Source organism: Lethenteron reissneri, chromosome 62, assembly GCF_015708825.2.
Source record: "Lethenteron reissneri isolate LAM-NWPU_2019-01 chromosome 62, ASM1570882v1, whole genome shotgun sequence".
Classification (NCBI taxonomy): Eukaryota; Metazoa; Chordata; class Hyperoartia; order Petromyzontiformes; family Petromyzontidae; genus Lethenteron; species Lethenteron reissneri.
The window spans coordinates 1,829,801-1,848,581 of NC_083840.1; the positions used below are offsets into that span (position 1 = coordinate 1,829,801).

An 18,781-nucleotide genomic window follows, 5' to 3' on the forward strand; every position below is an offset into this window, starting at 1 on the left:
GTCCCGTTCGCTCAAGAAGGTCTTCATCATTGAGCTCACAGTACCCTGGGAGGACTCAGTAGATGAGGCTTATGAGCGAAAACATCTGCGCTATGCCGATCTAGCTGCCGAAGCACGGCATCATGGCTGGAACACAGAAGTCCGACCAGTGGAGGTGGGCTGCAGAGGTTTTGTGGCAACATCTACAACCAGACTGCTTAGAGACCTGGGAATTAAGGGCCAGAGCCAGCGTTCGGCAATCAAAGCTGTATCGGAGGCGGCAGAAGGCAGCAGTCAGTGGCTCTGGATGAAGAGGAAAGACCCCAGCTGGGCCCCAAAGTGAGAGGGCCAGGAGGTATGCAGTCAACAATGCTTGACTCAGGGAGGAGGACGCCCCTGCCATGCATAGTCCCATGGGATGTTGGCTACCAACAACAAGGCAACTCCTATGACTAATTGGGAATGGGACGCAAGCGTAGGATTGATCACCCTGTCGCTGGCCGCCTTTGGGGAGGGTGTATAGTATGAAAGGCCGAAACACCCTAGGACCCAAAGGTTCACTACTGACGATGCGCTCCCCAAATTTCACCAGGCTCACTGTTCATGAACTCTTGGAAGTGCTTGCACAAAGGATAATAACATCTCATCCTGTGTTCTTTGGAATCGGAATCAGGGCGAGGCTGGTTAGCTGGTGCCGAGATCTGTGCTTGCCAGGGCCAGATCAGTCAGCCTCCCGTAGCCCAGTAGAGGAGGACTGGGGGGACAGGGCAGAGGGCTTAGTACTAGGGTGGGTTTCCCATAGTACGGGTGAAGGGGCCGATACCCCTTCAACTATTGTACCTGTCCCGAAGTTAATAAACAGAGTGTGCCTCAACTTCGACATCGTCTCCTCCTCTACTTACTACAGAAGTTTGGCTTCAGCACTGCGGAGGCAGCGGGGTTGGTGGATCAAACCCAGATGTTGCACAACTCCCTTCCCGTAGCTCACCAGAGGAGCGCAGTATGTCTATAATAATGTCTACTATACAGCAGGCTCTCGATGATCCACGTGCACTTTAGCCGATTTGCGGATTGCGCACCTGAGACTTTAACATAAATTCATGACTCATGCATTTTCCCTTAAGCCTAAATTAATAGTCTAAAAACAATTATACATCGTTATTCATGGAAATATGTATTACAAGTCACGTGCTTAAACCGAACTCAACTTTCTCGTCATAGAGATCCGCAGAAAATGTATATTTTTGGATTATCTGCGATTTTGAATTATCCGCGGCCGTCCTCCCAGTCATTCGTGCGAATCATCGAGAGACTCCTCTATGTTGAATTTCTTTCGCACCGTACATATCCAACTGTGCCAATCCGAGGTGCAGGGGAAGGACAACAGACTAAACACGTGCACTCCACAACCTGCCCTGTCTGTGTGGATCTTCTCAGGGTACTCCAATATCTTCCCACGTGTAAACACTTAAATTGTCTGGAAAACATCTTAACATAGATAGGGGACCGCAGAGTTTGGGACATTGTTGGTAGCCACGGCTCACCACTGCGTGGCTGAGTTGTTGAGTGAATCTTCTGCTGCGCATTACAAATGTACGGTAGGCTATTACTGGTAGGAACCTCCTGGTTACACCAGCCCACAGGGGATTATTGTGCCCGTCGTGCAGATAGGGGCTGGGTGGGGAGCGAGGGGCTGGGTGGGGAGGGGAGGGTGAGGAGGGGCTGGGTGGGGAGGCGATGGGTGGGGAGGGTGGGGAGGGCCTGGGTGGGGAGGGTGGGGCTGAGTGGAAGGTGGGAGTGATGGGGCTGGGTGGGGAGGGGCTGGTCACCCCGTGGTGCCCTTATAAAACTCAACGTTTAACCTTACGCCGGCTTGTGCCCGCCCTCACAGTCGGGCATAGTTGCGGAATACACCCCGCCGCCGTTGACCCTGGCAATTGACCGAGCAACCCAAAGTTCCTACCAGCTCCCTCCGCAGGAATGTGTTCTTAATTGTATTTTCAATTGTATTATTAATTGTATTATTAATTGTATTTTCCTCTAAATTATTTTGGTGGGGGAAAACCGGCTTATCAATCGATGAATGCCCTAATATTTATTTGCCCCGTGAGTGAAGGTCGGGGAAAAAAAGGGTGCGACTGTGTGCGAGACGACTTACTTGCGTGAGAGGTAGGTAATGTATTGATATCAATTGGCCCAGTGACACGAGCAGTGACGACTGGCACGGAACACGAGGGGGTACTTTATTGCTGCTGTTGCCTGAAAACATGGGATTAGAATGTGACTCGAAGCGCTTTGTGTGTTTTTGTGTGCGTTTCAGGGCATGTTTGTTAGGTCGATTCACCCTCCTCATATGACTACCTGGTGCCTGTGTGTAAACATCGCCCCCCCCCCTATCAAACCTTACATGCATGGTGCTTACCATCCCCTCGTGTACCGTGCCGGCTTTCATGGTTTCTACTCGCTAACAACACTTGCCCCAACAGTCTTTAGAGGCGATACGAGGGCAGCGTCGTCTATGTGTGTGTGTATGGGCAGCGGTGGCGTAAGCGCTGCGCTACGAACCCGAGGTTTGATATCCCGCTCACGGCCAATAAACAGTGTCAGGGAAAATTTGAAGCGGTTCTGGACCGTCCCTATAATGACGACGGCCTTAAAATCCTTCGTACCTGGTACGTACGCTGTGTAAACATCGGCATGGTAGAGAGACATCGGGTGACCAGGCGTGGTGTTGCCACCCCCCCCCCCCCTTATTATGCGGCGAGATGTTAAGGGCGCAACGGTGGCTCAGAGATGTTGACTACCTCGCCTGGTCTACAGGAGGTCGTGGTAGATGTTGACTACCTCGCCTGGTCTACAGGAGGTCGTGGTAGATGTTGACTACCTCGCTTGGTCTACAGGAGGTCGTGATAGATGTTGACTACCTCGCCTGGTATACAGGAGGTCGTGGTAGATGTTGACTACCTCGCCTGGTCTACAGGAGGTCGTCAGTTCGATCCCGACCCTGACGATGCCTGCTGCTGCTGTATATTTGGCGTTTGTGTCTCTCCCCCCCGTGGTCATGTGGATTTTTCTACGGGTTCTCAGATTTTCCCCTCCACATTTAGAATCAACATCACGCGTTTAGAGCTTTTGGCTGGTCTATATTTCCACGCTATAAGCCACTTCTTTGTGCTTTAATTTGTGATGACCAGATCGCTTCTGAAAAAGAGCTATCGAGCTCAGTGGGCCTTTCCTAGTCAAAAAAAGAAGTTAATTGTTTAGTATGCTGTGCCGGCCTTCATAGGTTTTGCTCGTAAACAATAATTGCGCACAACAACAACAGCATCCTGTTAGAGGCTTACAGGTGGCGGAGGGGGCGATATTTGTATTGTGTTGCTTGTGGGCCTGGAGCGGTGGGTTTCAGTCAGCTCGCCACTACCGAAGTTCTTTTCCATGGTTCAAGTTTGGTGGGGATAAGGAGCCAGTAGAAGAAGGGACATTGCTACATTGATGGCCTTTGAGAGGGGTGGGGGGCACAGCTCACGGCTTGCTTCCCTTAGGGGGAGAGCCCCCCCCCCATCATACCTTCCCTGCCTGTACCACCCCACCACCCGTGCCCCCCCCCCCCCCACCGTGCACCCCCACCTTCCACCTCACTCTCGGCCAGTGCTTACAAACATTCATGTCGCTACAGCAGTCGCATATGCCGGTAGACCACTGCATCTTCTGCACCGCGTGGGTCTTTTGCAGCTCGGACTGCTGCTGGATCACGGGGTACTGCACCTGGAATTCCATAGCGAAAACCTACACACAGACACTACATAGAGACACCACACACAGACACCACACACAGACACCACACACAGACACCACACACACAACACAAAGATCCATGGCCCTCGGTGATTCAACTTACAAGATGGTCCGGATGTCTTGTGACTTCCTTCAATGAATTTAACCCTACATTTTTTTCTTTTACCTTTTTGCATATTCATATATGTTTTAAATGAAACCTTACTTTAAAAAAATATTCTTAGATAATACTGGTAGGAACCTCATGGTTACACCAGCCCACAGGGGATTATTCTGTCCGTCCATCTGTCGTACAGGGAGGGGCTGGGTGGGGAGGGTGGGGCTGGGTGGGGAGGGGAGGGTGGGGCGGGTGGGGAGGGGCTGGGTGGGGAGGGTGGGGCTGGGTGGGGGGTGGGAGGGGTGGGGCTGGGTGGGGAGGGGCTGGTCACCCCGTGGTGCCCTTATAAAACTCAAAGTTTAACCTACTCACGCTGGCTTGTGCCCGCCCTCACAGTCGGAAATATTTGCGGAATACACCACGCCGCCGTTGACCCTGGCCATTGACCGAGCAACCCAACGTTCCTACCAGCTCCCTCCGCAGGAATGTGTTTAAATGGGGAGGGGGGTCGAAAGACAATCGGAACCACCGTGTACATTGACTATCTGTCCGCATGGTCAAGTACTGCTTAGCGAGCACCTATTAAGGTGGACAGCCATCAGTTATATTTGCACCATGCCTGACCTAGAGGGAAGGCTCAGAGGAGTGGTTCGAATATCCTTGGGCATCAATATAGATTTGAAGCTTTCGTGACTGCAGGAATCCATACTCTTGGTTCTTTCGGGAAAGTCACGTAGTTATAAAATAAAAGAAATCCCGACGTTTCGGACGCTTGTGTTGCGCCCGAAACGTCGTGATTTATTTAATTTTATACCTACGTGACTTTACCGAATGAACCAAAGAGTATCCTTGGGCTTATTCGGTGGCTGTGATTTCACACTTTGCATCTCATGTGATGCAAACGTAAGAATATATTTTACTTTTCGATTTAAAGCTTTCGTGACTGCAGGGATTCATCTTCTTGGTTCTTTCGGTAAAGTCACGTAGAAGGGAAGTAATAAAATAATTAAAAAAAAACATAATAAAATAATTCTCACGACGTTTCGGCCACAACGAAGGCAGCCGTACTCAGGTGGAGAACAGGTCCGTCAAGTAGACAGAGTCTGAATGGCACGCTCCAGGCTTGGAGCGACTATTTATGCTGCTGGGATGGAGGGGCGAAGAGGATCTTGACAAAATAATTTGCATGTCAAGAGGAATTTAGCATATTTATGGGAAATGCAGATATGCGATTAGCACTACTTGTGAAATGCGTAGGAGGTTTGGCGAGGGGTTTAAAGTCATTATGCTGCTATTCCTGCATGCATATACACACATGCATAGAACGAAAACAGGTTATATATGTACTTGTTCTGGCACTAAAATAAGAGACAGATGTTATTTTCATGCTCTACTCTCAATCTTGGAGTTAGAGCACTAATATGCTTTTACGTAATGATATGCCAAGATAATATGGATTGTGAGCATTTAAAGGATATTCTGGCGAAAAAATTGCGGTTATAGGAGCGCAGATTAAAAAAATTGAGGAATTTTTTAGTTCGAGCATATCTCTTCTGCAAATCAGTTCAACATTTATATTCCTAGATTTGAAGCTTTCGTGACTGCAAGGATTCATATTCTTAGGTTCTTTCGGTAAAGTCACGTAGTAAAAAAATAACATTCATATGTTACACAGAAAATCCCGTGGAGCCAGTTACCCAGCTAGTTTCGATGGCAAAGACCCGCAGCAGCCACTAACAATCGAGTTATTGTTGGGGTGGAGATGTGCCCAGCTAGCAGTCATCCAGGAAATTCGACTCGTGGATCGTTTCTCCACAGTAGAGGAGACCCTTGGATATCGGGGGGGGGGGGGGGGGGGTTACGTCCTTGGAAAGTGCCACGATAGGCAAACCCGCGATATTCAATGCCTTACCCTAAATAACGACGTTAGGTACACGGCATCCAACAATAGGCAACATCACAATTTAAATAAGTACCGTGATGCGTGCCAAATAAACGAAAAAATACATCATTTAAGTAAACATGAAAAAAAACCGTTACAAAAAAATATTCCCAGAAAATAAATAGTCGTTTAAGTATTCAATACTTTACTGATGATGATCCAAAGCGGGGTGTGTTTTTTGTCCATGAGTGGGAAGCAGTCGTGCTAAGGTTAGCGCTACGCTGCGTTACGAAACCGGCGACCGAACTCGACTACCGCTCACGGCCAACACCAGTGACGATTATCTGAACCGGTCTGGGTCCTCCCCTAGGTTAAATCAGCCTCAAATAAGAACCTGGTTCTATGTGAAGTATGGGAATTGACGGCAGGAACTTCTTGACGGGAACACACTTTTTATTAAATCTTTACGTGTCAAAATACAACGTGTAGTCTCCTTTCTTCCGACTTCACACTCCACTACTCTCGTGTAAACTCTAGGCCTCTGGCTACACACGATACCCTTCACTCGTGTAGACCCTACGCCTCTGGCTACACAATACACTCGACTCGTGTAGACCCTATGTCCCTGGCTACACAATACACTCGACTCGTGTAGACCCTACGCCTCTGGCTACACAATACACTCGACTCGTGTAGACCCTATGTCCCTGGCTACACACACTGCATTCGGCTCGTGTAGACCTTATGCCTATGGCTACACACACTACACTCGCCTCTGGCTACACAGAGTCCCGGTCCCGTTAGGACAGCGGGACTAGGTACCGCAGGGCCCTAGGTCTTCATCCCCGTCTTCATTCTTCGCTGGTTACACACTGCCCTCACGCCTGTGTGCATCCCCTTTTATAGCCCCTGCTCACGAGAGGCGGAGCTGATGCGTACTTCAACGTGAGCATCGCTCCTTAATGAACCAATCACGACGCACTCTCTCTACGATCCGTTTTCCCCAGCGCGTGTTAACACTCCTCCACCAATCACACCGCGCTGCCACCCGATCACTCCCTCTCAGCACGTCACCGGTCCACAGCCAATCAGTACCCCGTAACCCACGACCCCGCGCTGACCCCTGATCCTCCACCGTCAGCGCACGTCACCACCTACACAGCCAATCATTACGCGCTGGCATACGATCTCTAATTCCAGCGCGTATCACCTCTACATCACCCCCTCCCACATAGCTTGCAGCCGGCCCGGCTGTTAACCAACAACACAACCTAACGTCAATGCAGTAACAAAGAAACTCCACCTGTCAGTGTGCCCCGTAACGCAACAACAACAACACAACACAACACTTAAATATGAAGCAATATACAGCCCGACGAACAACACAATAAAAGCGAACACCGGAAAACGAACACAATAAAAGCGAACACAGGAAACCGAACGCGCCAAGTGTCTCTGTGACTAAACGCAGTGCCGAGGCGCTCCGGCTGCCTCGACTCCTCACGTGGCAGGTCACACAAAGTAGCGCGACCTAGCGCGAGTCCGTCTGGCCGGTCCGTCGTATGGGACGGGACGTTGGCGACCGTCCGGTGGCTCCGGCCGCTCAAGATCCGGCCGCCGGTGGTCGGCAGCTGTCAGTTCCGAGACACCTGGGAGCGGATCAGGCGGAGACATGTGAGGAGCAGGCAAAGACAATTCCCCCTCAGGGTCGCTGGTCACGTCACATGCTCGGCCCTCATGACGCAAGGGGAGGCCATACGGAGGCGAGAACGGTTTCAGTCGGGAGGGGTGGACGTACCAACGGCGTTTTCCCCATTTTATCTGAACGCACTGGGGGCGTGCAACCCGCACGACCTCCACGGGTCCCCGCCACGGCTTCAACAATTTAGGCGACGTAGCCAAAGGTGCCTGCGGGCAATGCAGCCAGGCCCTGTCACCTGGTTCCCAATTGTGCACGGACACCTTCCGTGCCCGCAACCGCTCGTTTGCAATTTGGCGAGCCCGTGAATTAAGCCGTGCGGCCTCCCTTGCCTCTGTCAGCTTATGAATATTAAATTTAATATGCTCTGCCAATTTCGAATTTGCTCGTGGTGCGGACAGACCCAGCTGCGTTTCCATGGGCGGGTCGGCTTCCCGACCGTACATCAGATAAAACGGGGAAAATCCCGTAGCTGCATGGGGGGCCATTCTATACGCGGCGAGGACCCCAGGGACCTGCAGGTCCCAATCAACATGTGCCTCACACACCTGCTGGCACAACATAGAAGTCAATGTCCTGTTAAGCCTCTCCACCATCCCGTCCGTCTGTGGGTGGTACGGGGAGGTACGCACCTTCTTGGTACCCAACAGGTCGCACACCTCTTCCAGTAATTTACTCGAAAAATGTTTCCCTTGGTCAGTCAGCAAGCGTTCGGGAGCCCCCTTGTCCAGGACGTAGCCCTGGACAAAGGCGTCCGTCACAGCCGCCGCCGACTGGTTGGCGAGTGGCCACGCCATAGGCCACCGGGTAAAATATTCGACCCCCACCAACAGGTACTTATTACCCCTAGGCGTGACCGGAAAAGGCCCCAGAATATCGAGTGCAACGAGCTCGTTAGTGCGCGAGACCTGGATGGATTGCAGCGGTGGATTAGCTGCCACAGGCGGTGGTTTCCGTCTGGCGCACTCAACACAACCCTTCAGAATATTCACCACGTCACCCCCCATTCCCGGCCAATAATAGTCACGCTGAAGCAGGGCAAGCGTTTTGTTAACTCCCAAATGCAAGAGGTGTTCGTGTGCGGCCAAGACAACCTTCCCCCTCACAGCAGCAGGCACCACAATCGCATGCCGCCGGGACAAACTGTCCCATCTCATCAATAGGCCTTGCTTAAGCTCGTAGGAGCCAGTTCGGTCGTGGTTACCTTCGGAACCCCCCGTCTTGCGGCGCAATGCCAGCAGGGAGCTGTCCGCCATTTGGAGACGGCCCCACTCAATCAATGACAGTGAGAGCAGCGAGTCCTGACCCCCAGGGGTAGCGGGACCATCCCCAATTGGTGTGCTCGCGGCCGCAACCAACGCCTCCCTACCTTCCGTAACCGGCGGTTTACAGCGCGCCGATCCCGATAAGCATGCACATTTGTGACAAGGCAACAATCGCGACAGAGCATCGGCATTTGTGTGTCGCGCGCACAGCGAATCGACCCATTCGAGGTCCTCCTTCGGATTAACGTTTTGCGTGGGGCTCGGATCAGCCTGCGCAACCAGCCGCTCTTCCGCAGGGACGCGTGCCGCGTGAGCTAGCACGGTGCCCTGCTGAATGACGGCCGGCCGCGACCCAGCGTTTAAACCCCTGACAACCGGATCCCTGTCAGCCCCAACCAAAGTGTGAGCCACCGACAAATCGAGACCTCCAACAGCCCTATTAGAAGGACCCAAAAGCGTGCCTTGATCCGAGGTCTCCCTCACCCATGGTTTCCGCAACCGGAGGGGAATTAACATTTGTGAACCCGGGGGCACGTGCACGGTCTGTGTTGCTAACGCTTGTATCGTAGCGCACGCCGTCCGAATTTCAGTAGGGTTCGTCAAAAATGAAATACGGCGACCCGATGGTAGTTCAATGCAACGCTGATCAATGAGAATTTTGATGGGCATTTTTGCCAAAAAATCTGTGCCCAATAGACAAGGACCCGCCAGGGAGGACGAAACGAAAACGGGTCCCGACAATTTGATATCCCCAATGCAAATAGATGCCCTAATCTGACCGATAATGCCCAACGATCCCCCATTAGCGGCGTAAAATGGCACATCCACTGGAAGCAGCGGACGACATTGTACAGGGAGAATGTTGTAAATGAGATCCGATATAATAGTCGCCGATGCCCCCGTGTCCACTAACACCCTGACCTCGACCCCATCAATAGATCCCGTAACGACGGATGAACCCGCTCTGGCAGCCACTATTCTGTGCCCCAACTCCGACCATTTAATGTCTCCCCGGTCCCGGCCGAATCCCCCTCTCCGAACCGAATCCCCGAACTCTACTCGGCTCTCCCCCGCCGCAACGCGACGACCCATATGTGTCGAGTATGCGGGCCGAGCATGTGAGGTGCCGCGACTCGCCGGGGTTTGCAGGGACAACTTGGGGCCTTGGTCGTCGTCCAGCCGCGGTCCCATGGCGCGCTGACGTGGGGCGCGGCAACCGGAGGCCACGTGGCCCCGGAGGCCGCAGTTATAGCAGGTGATGACAGTCGTCGGAGATCTCGGTTGCTCCAGCTTGCGGGCCACTCGCAGAGGCGAACGACCCCCCGATCTCCAGTCCCCCGGTCGTCCTGCGATGAACGCCTCCTCTCGTGGGCTGACGACTTGGGGCACGGTGACAACTGGGCCCGGAGTTGAGGCCACGGCAGCGTTGCAGACGACTCCCTGTTTACGTTGAAGGACCTCGTGCGCTTGTATGCTTGTGGCGACCCGTAAGGATGAAATATCGGTCTCATCGGCCGTGTTGATGGGGACCCCCAGGTCCTGCGCCAACTTGAGCAGCTGCTCCAAAACCATGGCATCTTGGCCCTCCTCGTCCATACGAGGGAACGCGGCGTCGGCGAGAGCAAGCAACGCCGTGCGGTAGGCGAGCACGGTCTCCGTGTCCGCCTTCCGTCTTGCATAAAAATGATGGCGGCACACCGAGGGAGGACCATAGACCTTGGCCATGAGAGCCAGCGCATCCTTGAGCGTGGAGCGGTCCGACCTGCGTGCGGACGTGAAGGCCGCGAGCGCGTTGTCATCCAGCATGGCAGGCAGTGCCCGCAGTGCCGTAGCGTCGGACCAGGCGGACATCTCCTGATGCGCCAAAAATCTGCGCTGAAATTGGCTCCAATCCCCGCCTTCCGCCTTGAAGGCTGACAACGTGGGAAGGCGCTGCTGAAAGATGAAGTCGTCCTCCTCCTCGTGCTTCCTCTCTGCCGCCCCGTCGGTGTGTAAGATGGCGGCCCCCTCGGCGGGTGTGTGATGGCGGTCCGCCGCGCGCGTTGGTGACGTCAGCGGGCGCGCATGGAGAACCGCTGCCACGTGGTGATGGCCGTTCCCGCCAAAAGTCGGTGCAGATGAAATGGCGGCCATCGCCAAATCGTTTTGGCGGGAATCTGCAGGGCGACCCTGCAGAACGTCGGCCGCCGTTCCCGCTCCTCCCGACGAGCTGATCTCCGCCAGGATGGACGCGGCGGCGAGCAGCAGCTCCGCCAGACGGGAGTGCGCTTCGCGAAGCACGGCGTCAGTCCCCCGTCTCTCGTCCGGCGCCGTCGGCGGATCCTGCCCCGTGGGCAACTCCTCTTCCTCACCCCCCGATGCCAGCTGGCCCGCGTCGTCGAGGTTGTCCCCGTGGTCAATCCCGTGGGTCCGACGGTTCCTCCTTGTATCCATGCTTGGAAGACCGTTTCACTTCTGACGCCAGTTGAAGTATGGGAATTGACGGCAGGAACTTCTTGACGGGAACACACTTTTTATTAAATCTTTACGTGTCAAAATACAACGTGTAGTCTCCTTTCTTCCGACTTCACACTCCACTACTCTCGTGTAAACTCTAGGCCTCTGGCTACACACGATACCCTTCACTCGTGTAGACCCTACGCCTCTGGCTACACAATACACTCGACTCGTGTAGACCCTATGTCCCTGGCTACACAATACACTCGACTCGTGTAGACCCTACGCCTCTGGCTACACAATACACTCGACTCGTGTAGACCCTATGTCCCTGGCTACACACACTGCATTCGGCTCGTGTAGACCTTATGCCTATGGCTACACACACTACACTCGCCTCTGGCTACACAGAGTCCCGGTCCCGTTAGGACAGCGGGACTAGGTACCGCAGGGCCCTAGGTCTTCATCCCCGTCTTCATTCTTCGCTGGTTACACACTGCCCTCACGCCTGTGTGCATCCCCTTTTATAGCCCCTGCTCACGAGAGGCGGAGCTGATGCGTACTTCAACGTGAGCATCGCTCCTTAATGAACCAATCACGACGCACTCTCTCTACGATCCGTTTTCCCCAGCGCGTGTTAACACTCCTCCACCAATCACACCGCGCTGCCACCCGATCACTCCCTCTCAGCACGTCACCGGTCCACAGCCAATCAGTACCCCGTAACCCACGACCCCGCGCTGACCCCTGATCCTCCACCGTCAGCGCACGTCACCACCTACACAGCCAATCATTACGCGCTGGCATACGATCTCTAATTCCAGCGCGTATCACCTCTACATATGTATAAATGTCGCCACTAGAAAGACAAAAGGCAGCTGACCACCCACCCCTTACGACCTTAAAAGATGCTCGCTAACAGCACTTGCCCCAACAGTCTGTTAATAGGCTATACAGCAGGGGTGTCCAAACTTTTTGCCAAGAGGGCCAAATTTGATAAAGTGAAGATGCCCGGGGGCCAATAGTTCCTTCCGACATTTTTTTACCACAAAAGTTAAGTGAAAACACACACTGTTATAAAAAATTTCATTGTCACAATTACCTTTATTTTTCAAATGACAATGTAACCAAATATAAGTCACTCAGGCAGACGTGAACAACTCTAAAAACACAATTCTGCCTTTCATTCAGTCAGATAACATTGAACAAACTGTATAGAATACCTTAAATATCCATGAGTTAAATATCTTTACCTCATGAACATTTAAACAGGAGTTATAAGTAATGCAAAGTGGTCTGTTATCATTAAACCTTTAAATTAGTGAATTTTGCCCTTGCCTTTTACAAGATCTTTCAGAAAGCAATAGTTTGTGTCACATCTTAGGTACATAACATCAACAGTTATAACCAAATCTTATTCAAGAGTTTAATAAAACAAGTGCCATAAGTCCAAGTGCATTAGTGTGCTTCAGGCTTTTCACTGTTAATAATGACAGATGTTACCGTTCAAAACACTCAATTTCAGATTTATCAAGGAACAGATAACTTGCTGATACTAATGAGAAGGTTGATACTGAGATATAGATTTCAGTAAGGAGACCAGGTCTGGCTTGAGGGCAGTGGTTGAGATGCCTAAAATGCCACGCAAGTGGGAGTCACTCATCCTTGATCTCAATCGGTTCTTATTTAAGTTCATGACTGAGAATGTTTGCTCACACAAATATGTGGAGCCGAATAAGCTCAGCATTTTCTTAGCGAATGACCGCATTTATGGAAACCTGATTTTGTCCAGCTGACGGTAAAAGTCAACAAGAGAACACTGCTGGTGTTTTCCGTAGCACTCATCGTCACACTGCAGCTCAATGAGCTCCAGCTGCAGCTGTGGAGGAGCATCATCAGGGTCCACGGCGAAGGGAGAAGAGAAAAGCAACATGTCCTTTTCAATAACTGCAAAGTCCCGAAAGCGTTTGTTAAATTCCACAGAAAGAGATGTGATAGCTGTTGCATAACTCTTCATTTACGCACCGATGTTGTCCTGTGGGAAACTATCAATGACCTCTTTCAAAGCTGGGAAGTGCGCAGTGCAGGACTCTGTTTGGGACAAGTGTCTTTGGAAAAGTTGCAGTTTGGTTCCAAAGGCCTTGATGTCAGCGTATAGCTGGCTCACCACTGCATCTTTTCCTTGAAGATTAACATTCAGCGCATTCAGATGCTTCGTTATGTCAACCAAAAAAGCCAGATTTGCCAACAATACAGGATCGGACAGTTCTTCCATTGGTTGTCCCTTCTCATCCAAAAAATGTCCAATTTCCTCTTTGAGAGAGAAAAATCGCTGCAGTGCGGACCCCCGACTTAGCCACCTCACATCGTTGTGATATATTACGTCACCGTATTCAGCCTGGATGTCACGCAAGAACTGCTGAAACTGTCAGTTGTATAGAGCTTTATAGCGAATATAATTGATTGCCTTTGCCACTGGTTTCATAACATCGTCAAATTTGAGATGTTTGGCGCAGAGAGCCTGCTGGCGAATGATACAGTGAAGTTTAAAAGCGTTGCCTGCTTCTACGCTGATTTTATTGCAGATCAGTGTGGACAATCCACTTCGCTCACCAGCCATGGCAAGTGCACCATCGGTAATGATCCCAGAAACTTTACTCCATGGTAGTTTCATATCATAAACAGCTTTACAAACAGAAACTAAAAAATCTGTTCCTCTGGTTTGCCCATTAAGACTTTTGAGGTCAAGCAGCTCCTCTGTCACGTTCAGGTTGTCATCAACTCCGCCTTAAAAAAATAAATAGTTGTGCAGTGTCAGATGCATCGGTGCTTTCATCGCAGGCTGATGATAAATAATCAAAAGCCACTCCCCTGTCCCCCAGTTGTCTCTGAATATCTGACGATTTGTCCTCAACTCTCCGTGCCAGTGTTGCGTGCCAGGCAAACATTCATAAATTCTTGCTTCTTCTCGGGGCAAATGTTCTCCACCATTTCATGACACAGTATTTGATAAATGCACCTTCAGTAAAAGGTTTGCAATGTTTAGCTATTAACATGGCCACTTCGTAGCTGGCTTTGGTGATGTTTTCCTTTGACTCACAGGCCCGCGTGAAGAATCGCTGTTGCGATGCCAGAGCAGCACGGAGTTGCTTCACTTTTTCAGCGCGGTCACTCCCTGTTAGCTTATCGTATGTTGTAGCATGTTTAGTTTTGTAGTGTCTCTTTACGTTGAAATCCTTAAACAAGGCATCCGTCTCTTTACAAATTAGACAAACACAATTGCCTCGATTTCCAGTGAAGGAGTATTGTAATTCCCACCGCTCCTGAAAGCGGCGGCCCTCACTGTCAACTTTTCTCTTTTTTGCAGTCGCCATGGCAGAAATAATTCGAGAAAGGTTCGCGGTAAGTATGCAAAGCCAAAGGGCATTATAATGGTGCTGCCACCGTGTGGCGAAAGGAGGAAGTTTTATGATTTATTTATTCTGACAAGAGATAGCGAGCCATGAATAACACATTATAAGACCGAAGCTGCGGGCCGTATGAAATCTGACCGCGGGCCGTGATTGGCCCGCGGGCCGGACTTTGGACATGCCTGCTATACAGGGTGATCATTGTCGGCGGGTCTTTGATCGTCTGCGAGATTCAAAGGTTGAGGTGGAGCTGACTGCATCGCGTCGCTCGCTCGCTCAGCCAGGCATCAGCCACATAGCACCATCAATCGAGAAGCTTCTCAAGTGATCCTTTCGTGTATGCCCACGAAAGGCCAAAACGAACCCCCGCCATAACTAAATGGGTGTGCAGAGGTTGCCTGCGATTGGTCAAAACCGAGAGCGATAAACCCGCGAAAGCCAAGAGTCTGCTGCAGTATGGTCGATAAAGGAAGATTGATGATACCGTAAGTCGTCGCTTAACGCAAGAAATTGTCACGATCACGTTACAGTCATAGAATGTCTGTCTGGGAATGGATTTTTTTTTAATCTGTGAAAATGTCATGCAAACTGCATCCAAACGTTAAATTCATGATAATTACGTGAATAAAATTATATAAATAAGACAGAAAAAAATTAAAGGCAGTAAAAACATTTTTTTTTACTGATTATTGAATTGAAAATTAATTTAGAAGCCACAATCACCTGAACAACCGCTTCTACAACTACAAACACCAACATCTCCACAGCCATCATCAATACCTCCATCATCACTACCTCCATCACCATCGTCACCACCACTATCACCACTGCTTGCACCACCAGCACCACAATCATCACCACTGCCATCATTACCACCTCCATCACCACCACTACTATTACCAATACCGCCACCATCACAACAATCATCACCACTCCAACCATCATCGATCACCACCATCACCAACTCGATCACCACCTTCATCACCGTCGTCCCCTCCCCCCACAATGCTTTGCTGTTGCCACCCTGCATGTGCTGCAAACGCCGCCACTCACCTCGGCACTCGACGAGAAGTGGATCGGAGGTGGGGTGCAGGAAGGACGGGGGATGCCGCCTCACTTTTAAACCCCACAACCTGCCCCCAATCCATGGGTCACGTGACACGAGGGCTGGACACAGAAGGGTGTGTGTCAAGGTGGTGATAATTAACTTACCCCTAATCAATGTATTTTGTGGGGCTCATGATAGGACCACCGCTAGCTACTCCGTTATCAGTGATTTAGCATTCCCTTGCTTTTTGTATGTATTTTGAACTTATTTTCTTCCGTACATAGCCAACTGTGCTTTTTCAAAGGTGCGGTGTATGAATGTTTAACTTATATCGCACAATACATAGCCAACCGTGCTTATCGGAGGTGCAGTATATCTATGTATATTTATCTTATTTCGCACTGTACATAGCCAACTATGCTAATTGGAGGTGTGGTGTATGTATGTTGAACTTCTTTTGCACCATACGTAGCCAACCACCCTAATCGGAGGTGCGGTGTATGTATGTGTAAAGAGTGCACCAGACGAAGTCCAAGAGGCCACACTTTTCTTTATTCGTGCGTGAGTTCACGCCCCACGTGTCCACCTTACTCCGATTTCCTCCATGAAGCGCCCCGATCGCCCCACCTCACCCGGTAACGTCATTTCTCTCTCCTTGGGCGTTCCCTCTCGCTCTCACCTCGCTTTCTCTCTTCTTCCCCTCGTGACATCATTCTAACACTGTAACCTGGGATTATGTAAGTATTCTCGGATCATGTAAATATTAGCACTCCATAACCCCCCCCCCCCCCCCCCCCGAAGAAAAAGTCCTCAACTTAACACGAGCTGTGCATATCCAAGGGATTCGCGGTAACCCTGATCGTAGGGGAGTAGGGAGAGAGAAACAACTCTTTTGTTGGTTAATAAACAAGCATTTTCGAACTCAACCAGAGTCCTTCCACTTTGTGTGTGTAGGTGTGAAGTGCATGTGTATACAGAACGGAATTCAAGACAGCAATAAACGAGTTATGATTGAATGGTCTGCCGGATCTTCCAACCGCAACAAGCGAACAACCGATGATCAACATCTGGCACGAAGGAACAACGGTGTCATTTTCATCCGCAATTCCGTGGTCTTGCATGCGGTGGTTGTTCATAACCGTGGGAGCATTGCCCGGGCCCGTCTCTGTTTCGGCTTCATCTTCTTTGTTCCGTATTCCCCAAACCCCTCCAGTTCTTGATGGTATGATCGTGAGTTTTTTTGAACTCCCTTCAGCTCTCCAATCTTCATCGGGGGGTTGAACTTGCATCGTTGAAGGTTAAGCGCATCGGGTCCAAAATGGGGCTTGCGTGGCTTGAAGCGACGACGAAGGGCATTATTGAGGTCCTGATGAATGGGAAGCAGGCGACTGTTATCCTCCATTCGCAGGGCACTTCCCAGAGGGTTGCAGCGTTGCGGCGGATGGGTGGGGAAGGAAGACGTGGTGATAGCACGGGCAGTCAAGGTGTTGGGGTCGACTTCAGGGTTCCAGTGATACACCATCGCATTGCGGTGTTCAGTTGGACATCAACAAGTTGAGTGTGCTGCTGCTTCTCTGTTGCACTAGATGGCAGCAGCAGCAGAAGCAGCATCAATGAGCTCAGCAACGAGATGATGATGACGATATCAGTGTACGAGACATCTATTAAAAAAGCGCTTGATAGGCTCATTTGATTCCTCCAGTATAAATAAATGTTCTGATTCTCAGTGTCGATGTCTTCTGCTGGTCACGAACAGAGGGAGGGCTTCAACAGAGAAGAGAGTTCGTGTGGTTTGGCGTCACGGTTGCTATGAGATGTTAACAACCTCTCCTGGTATATAGGACGTCGTGGGTTCGATCCCGACCCTGACACCTGCTGTATATTTAGAGTTTGCGTGTCTCTCTCCTCATGGTCGCGTGAATTTTTCTCCAGTTCCTCTGGATTTTCTCTCCACATTTAGAAACAACGTCACGTGTGGACCAATCAACTTCAAGGACAGTGCACATTTTCAGAGTTATGTTCTTTTGTTTGTATTATGACTGCAGGTATTGCGGTCTATGCAAACATGATTCCTTGTAAAAAGGTGTCAGTTTTGTTGCCAGATAGAAGGGTAAAAAACTAATTATCATATTTTTACTGGCAAATGAGGTTCCCATAGTGTAGATGCTTGCACCGAGCTATCATACTCTGATGGTGCATTGTCTTTGAGTTGTGCGCCTTTTGGCGTCATCTGGTCCAACCCATGTGAGACTAGGCTCTAAGAAAAGCTGTCTCGGGTGTGGACCAATTAACTTCAAGGACAGTGCACATTATCAGAGTTATGTTCTTTTGTTTGTATTATGACTGCAGGTATTGCGGTCTATGCAAACATGACTCCTTGTAAAAAGGTGTCAGTTTTGTTGCCAGATAGAAGGGTAAAAAAACAATTATCATATTTTTACTGGCAAATGAGGTTCCCATAGGCTTAAACCCTATTAAACCAATCTAAACTATTAAACTAAATATTTGTTAGAATGTTAACATATAAGGCCCACACTGAGCTATGTGGCTCTTTTTCAGAAGTGACCTGGCTATCACAATTGATAGCTCAGCAAAGTGGCTTATCACGTGGAAATGTATAGCAGCCAAATACTCTAAATGCACGTTGTTAATAAATTTGGCGGGCAAAAACCAGAGGACCCGGAGAAAAAACCACGCGACCACAGGGTTCGCGACATGCAAACTCCAAATATACAGCAGGCATATTCTTAGGTTTTTTCGGTAAAGTCACGTAAGTAAAAAATTAAAATTAATAAAAGTAAAATAAAAATAACGACGTTTCGGAGGCAACATAAGCTTCCGTCTTCAGGTGGAACCGTCACAGCACGATTGCTGTATCAAGTCAGAGAAATTCCAAGAAAACAGTCCTTGTATATGTAATAAAGGACTCTTGCACTGGGTCTGTCTCCGTTGTCCTTTATTGTGGTTCGTACAACTTTGCCAGCACGGCGTCTCGCTCAGAGTCTCCTCCGTCTCCTGCTCGGCAGCCCCACTGCTGCCGTCGCTCCTGCAGACTTGCTGCTGGCTCACAATGCAGCCCCGCTGCTGGCTCTTCACTCAGCCTCTCTGCCTCCGACCTGCAGCCCCACGGCTGCTCTCTATGCAGCCCCGCTGCTGCTCTCCGTCTCCTC

The 18,781-nt window shown here is 50.4% G+C and overlaps 1 protein-coding gene across 2 annotated transcripts in view; it reads right to left on the bottom strand.

Moving 5' to 3' along the window:
* LOC133358544 (cornifelin-like) overlaps nucleotides 1–18,781 on the bottom strand; it is a 54,537-nt gene that overhangs the window by 26,247 nt on the left and 9,509 nt on the right. The window contains exons 1-2 of one of the 2 annotated variants that reach the window (XM_061576908.1): nucleotides 15,617–15,639; nucleotides 3,636–3,778 (exon numbers count right to left, since the gene is read on the bottom strand). In XM_061576908.1, the coding sequence (XP_061432892.1) occupies nucleotides 3,636–3,756 (121 nt within the window). In that variant the 5' untranslated portion in view covers nucleotides 3,757–3,778; nucleotides 15,617–15,639. Of the gene's footprint in view, nucleotides 1–3,635; nucleotides 3,779–15,616; nucleotides 15,640–18,781 lie in introns of those variants that run through there. The other variant, XM_061576907.1, reaches the window with a different exon arrangement.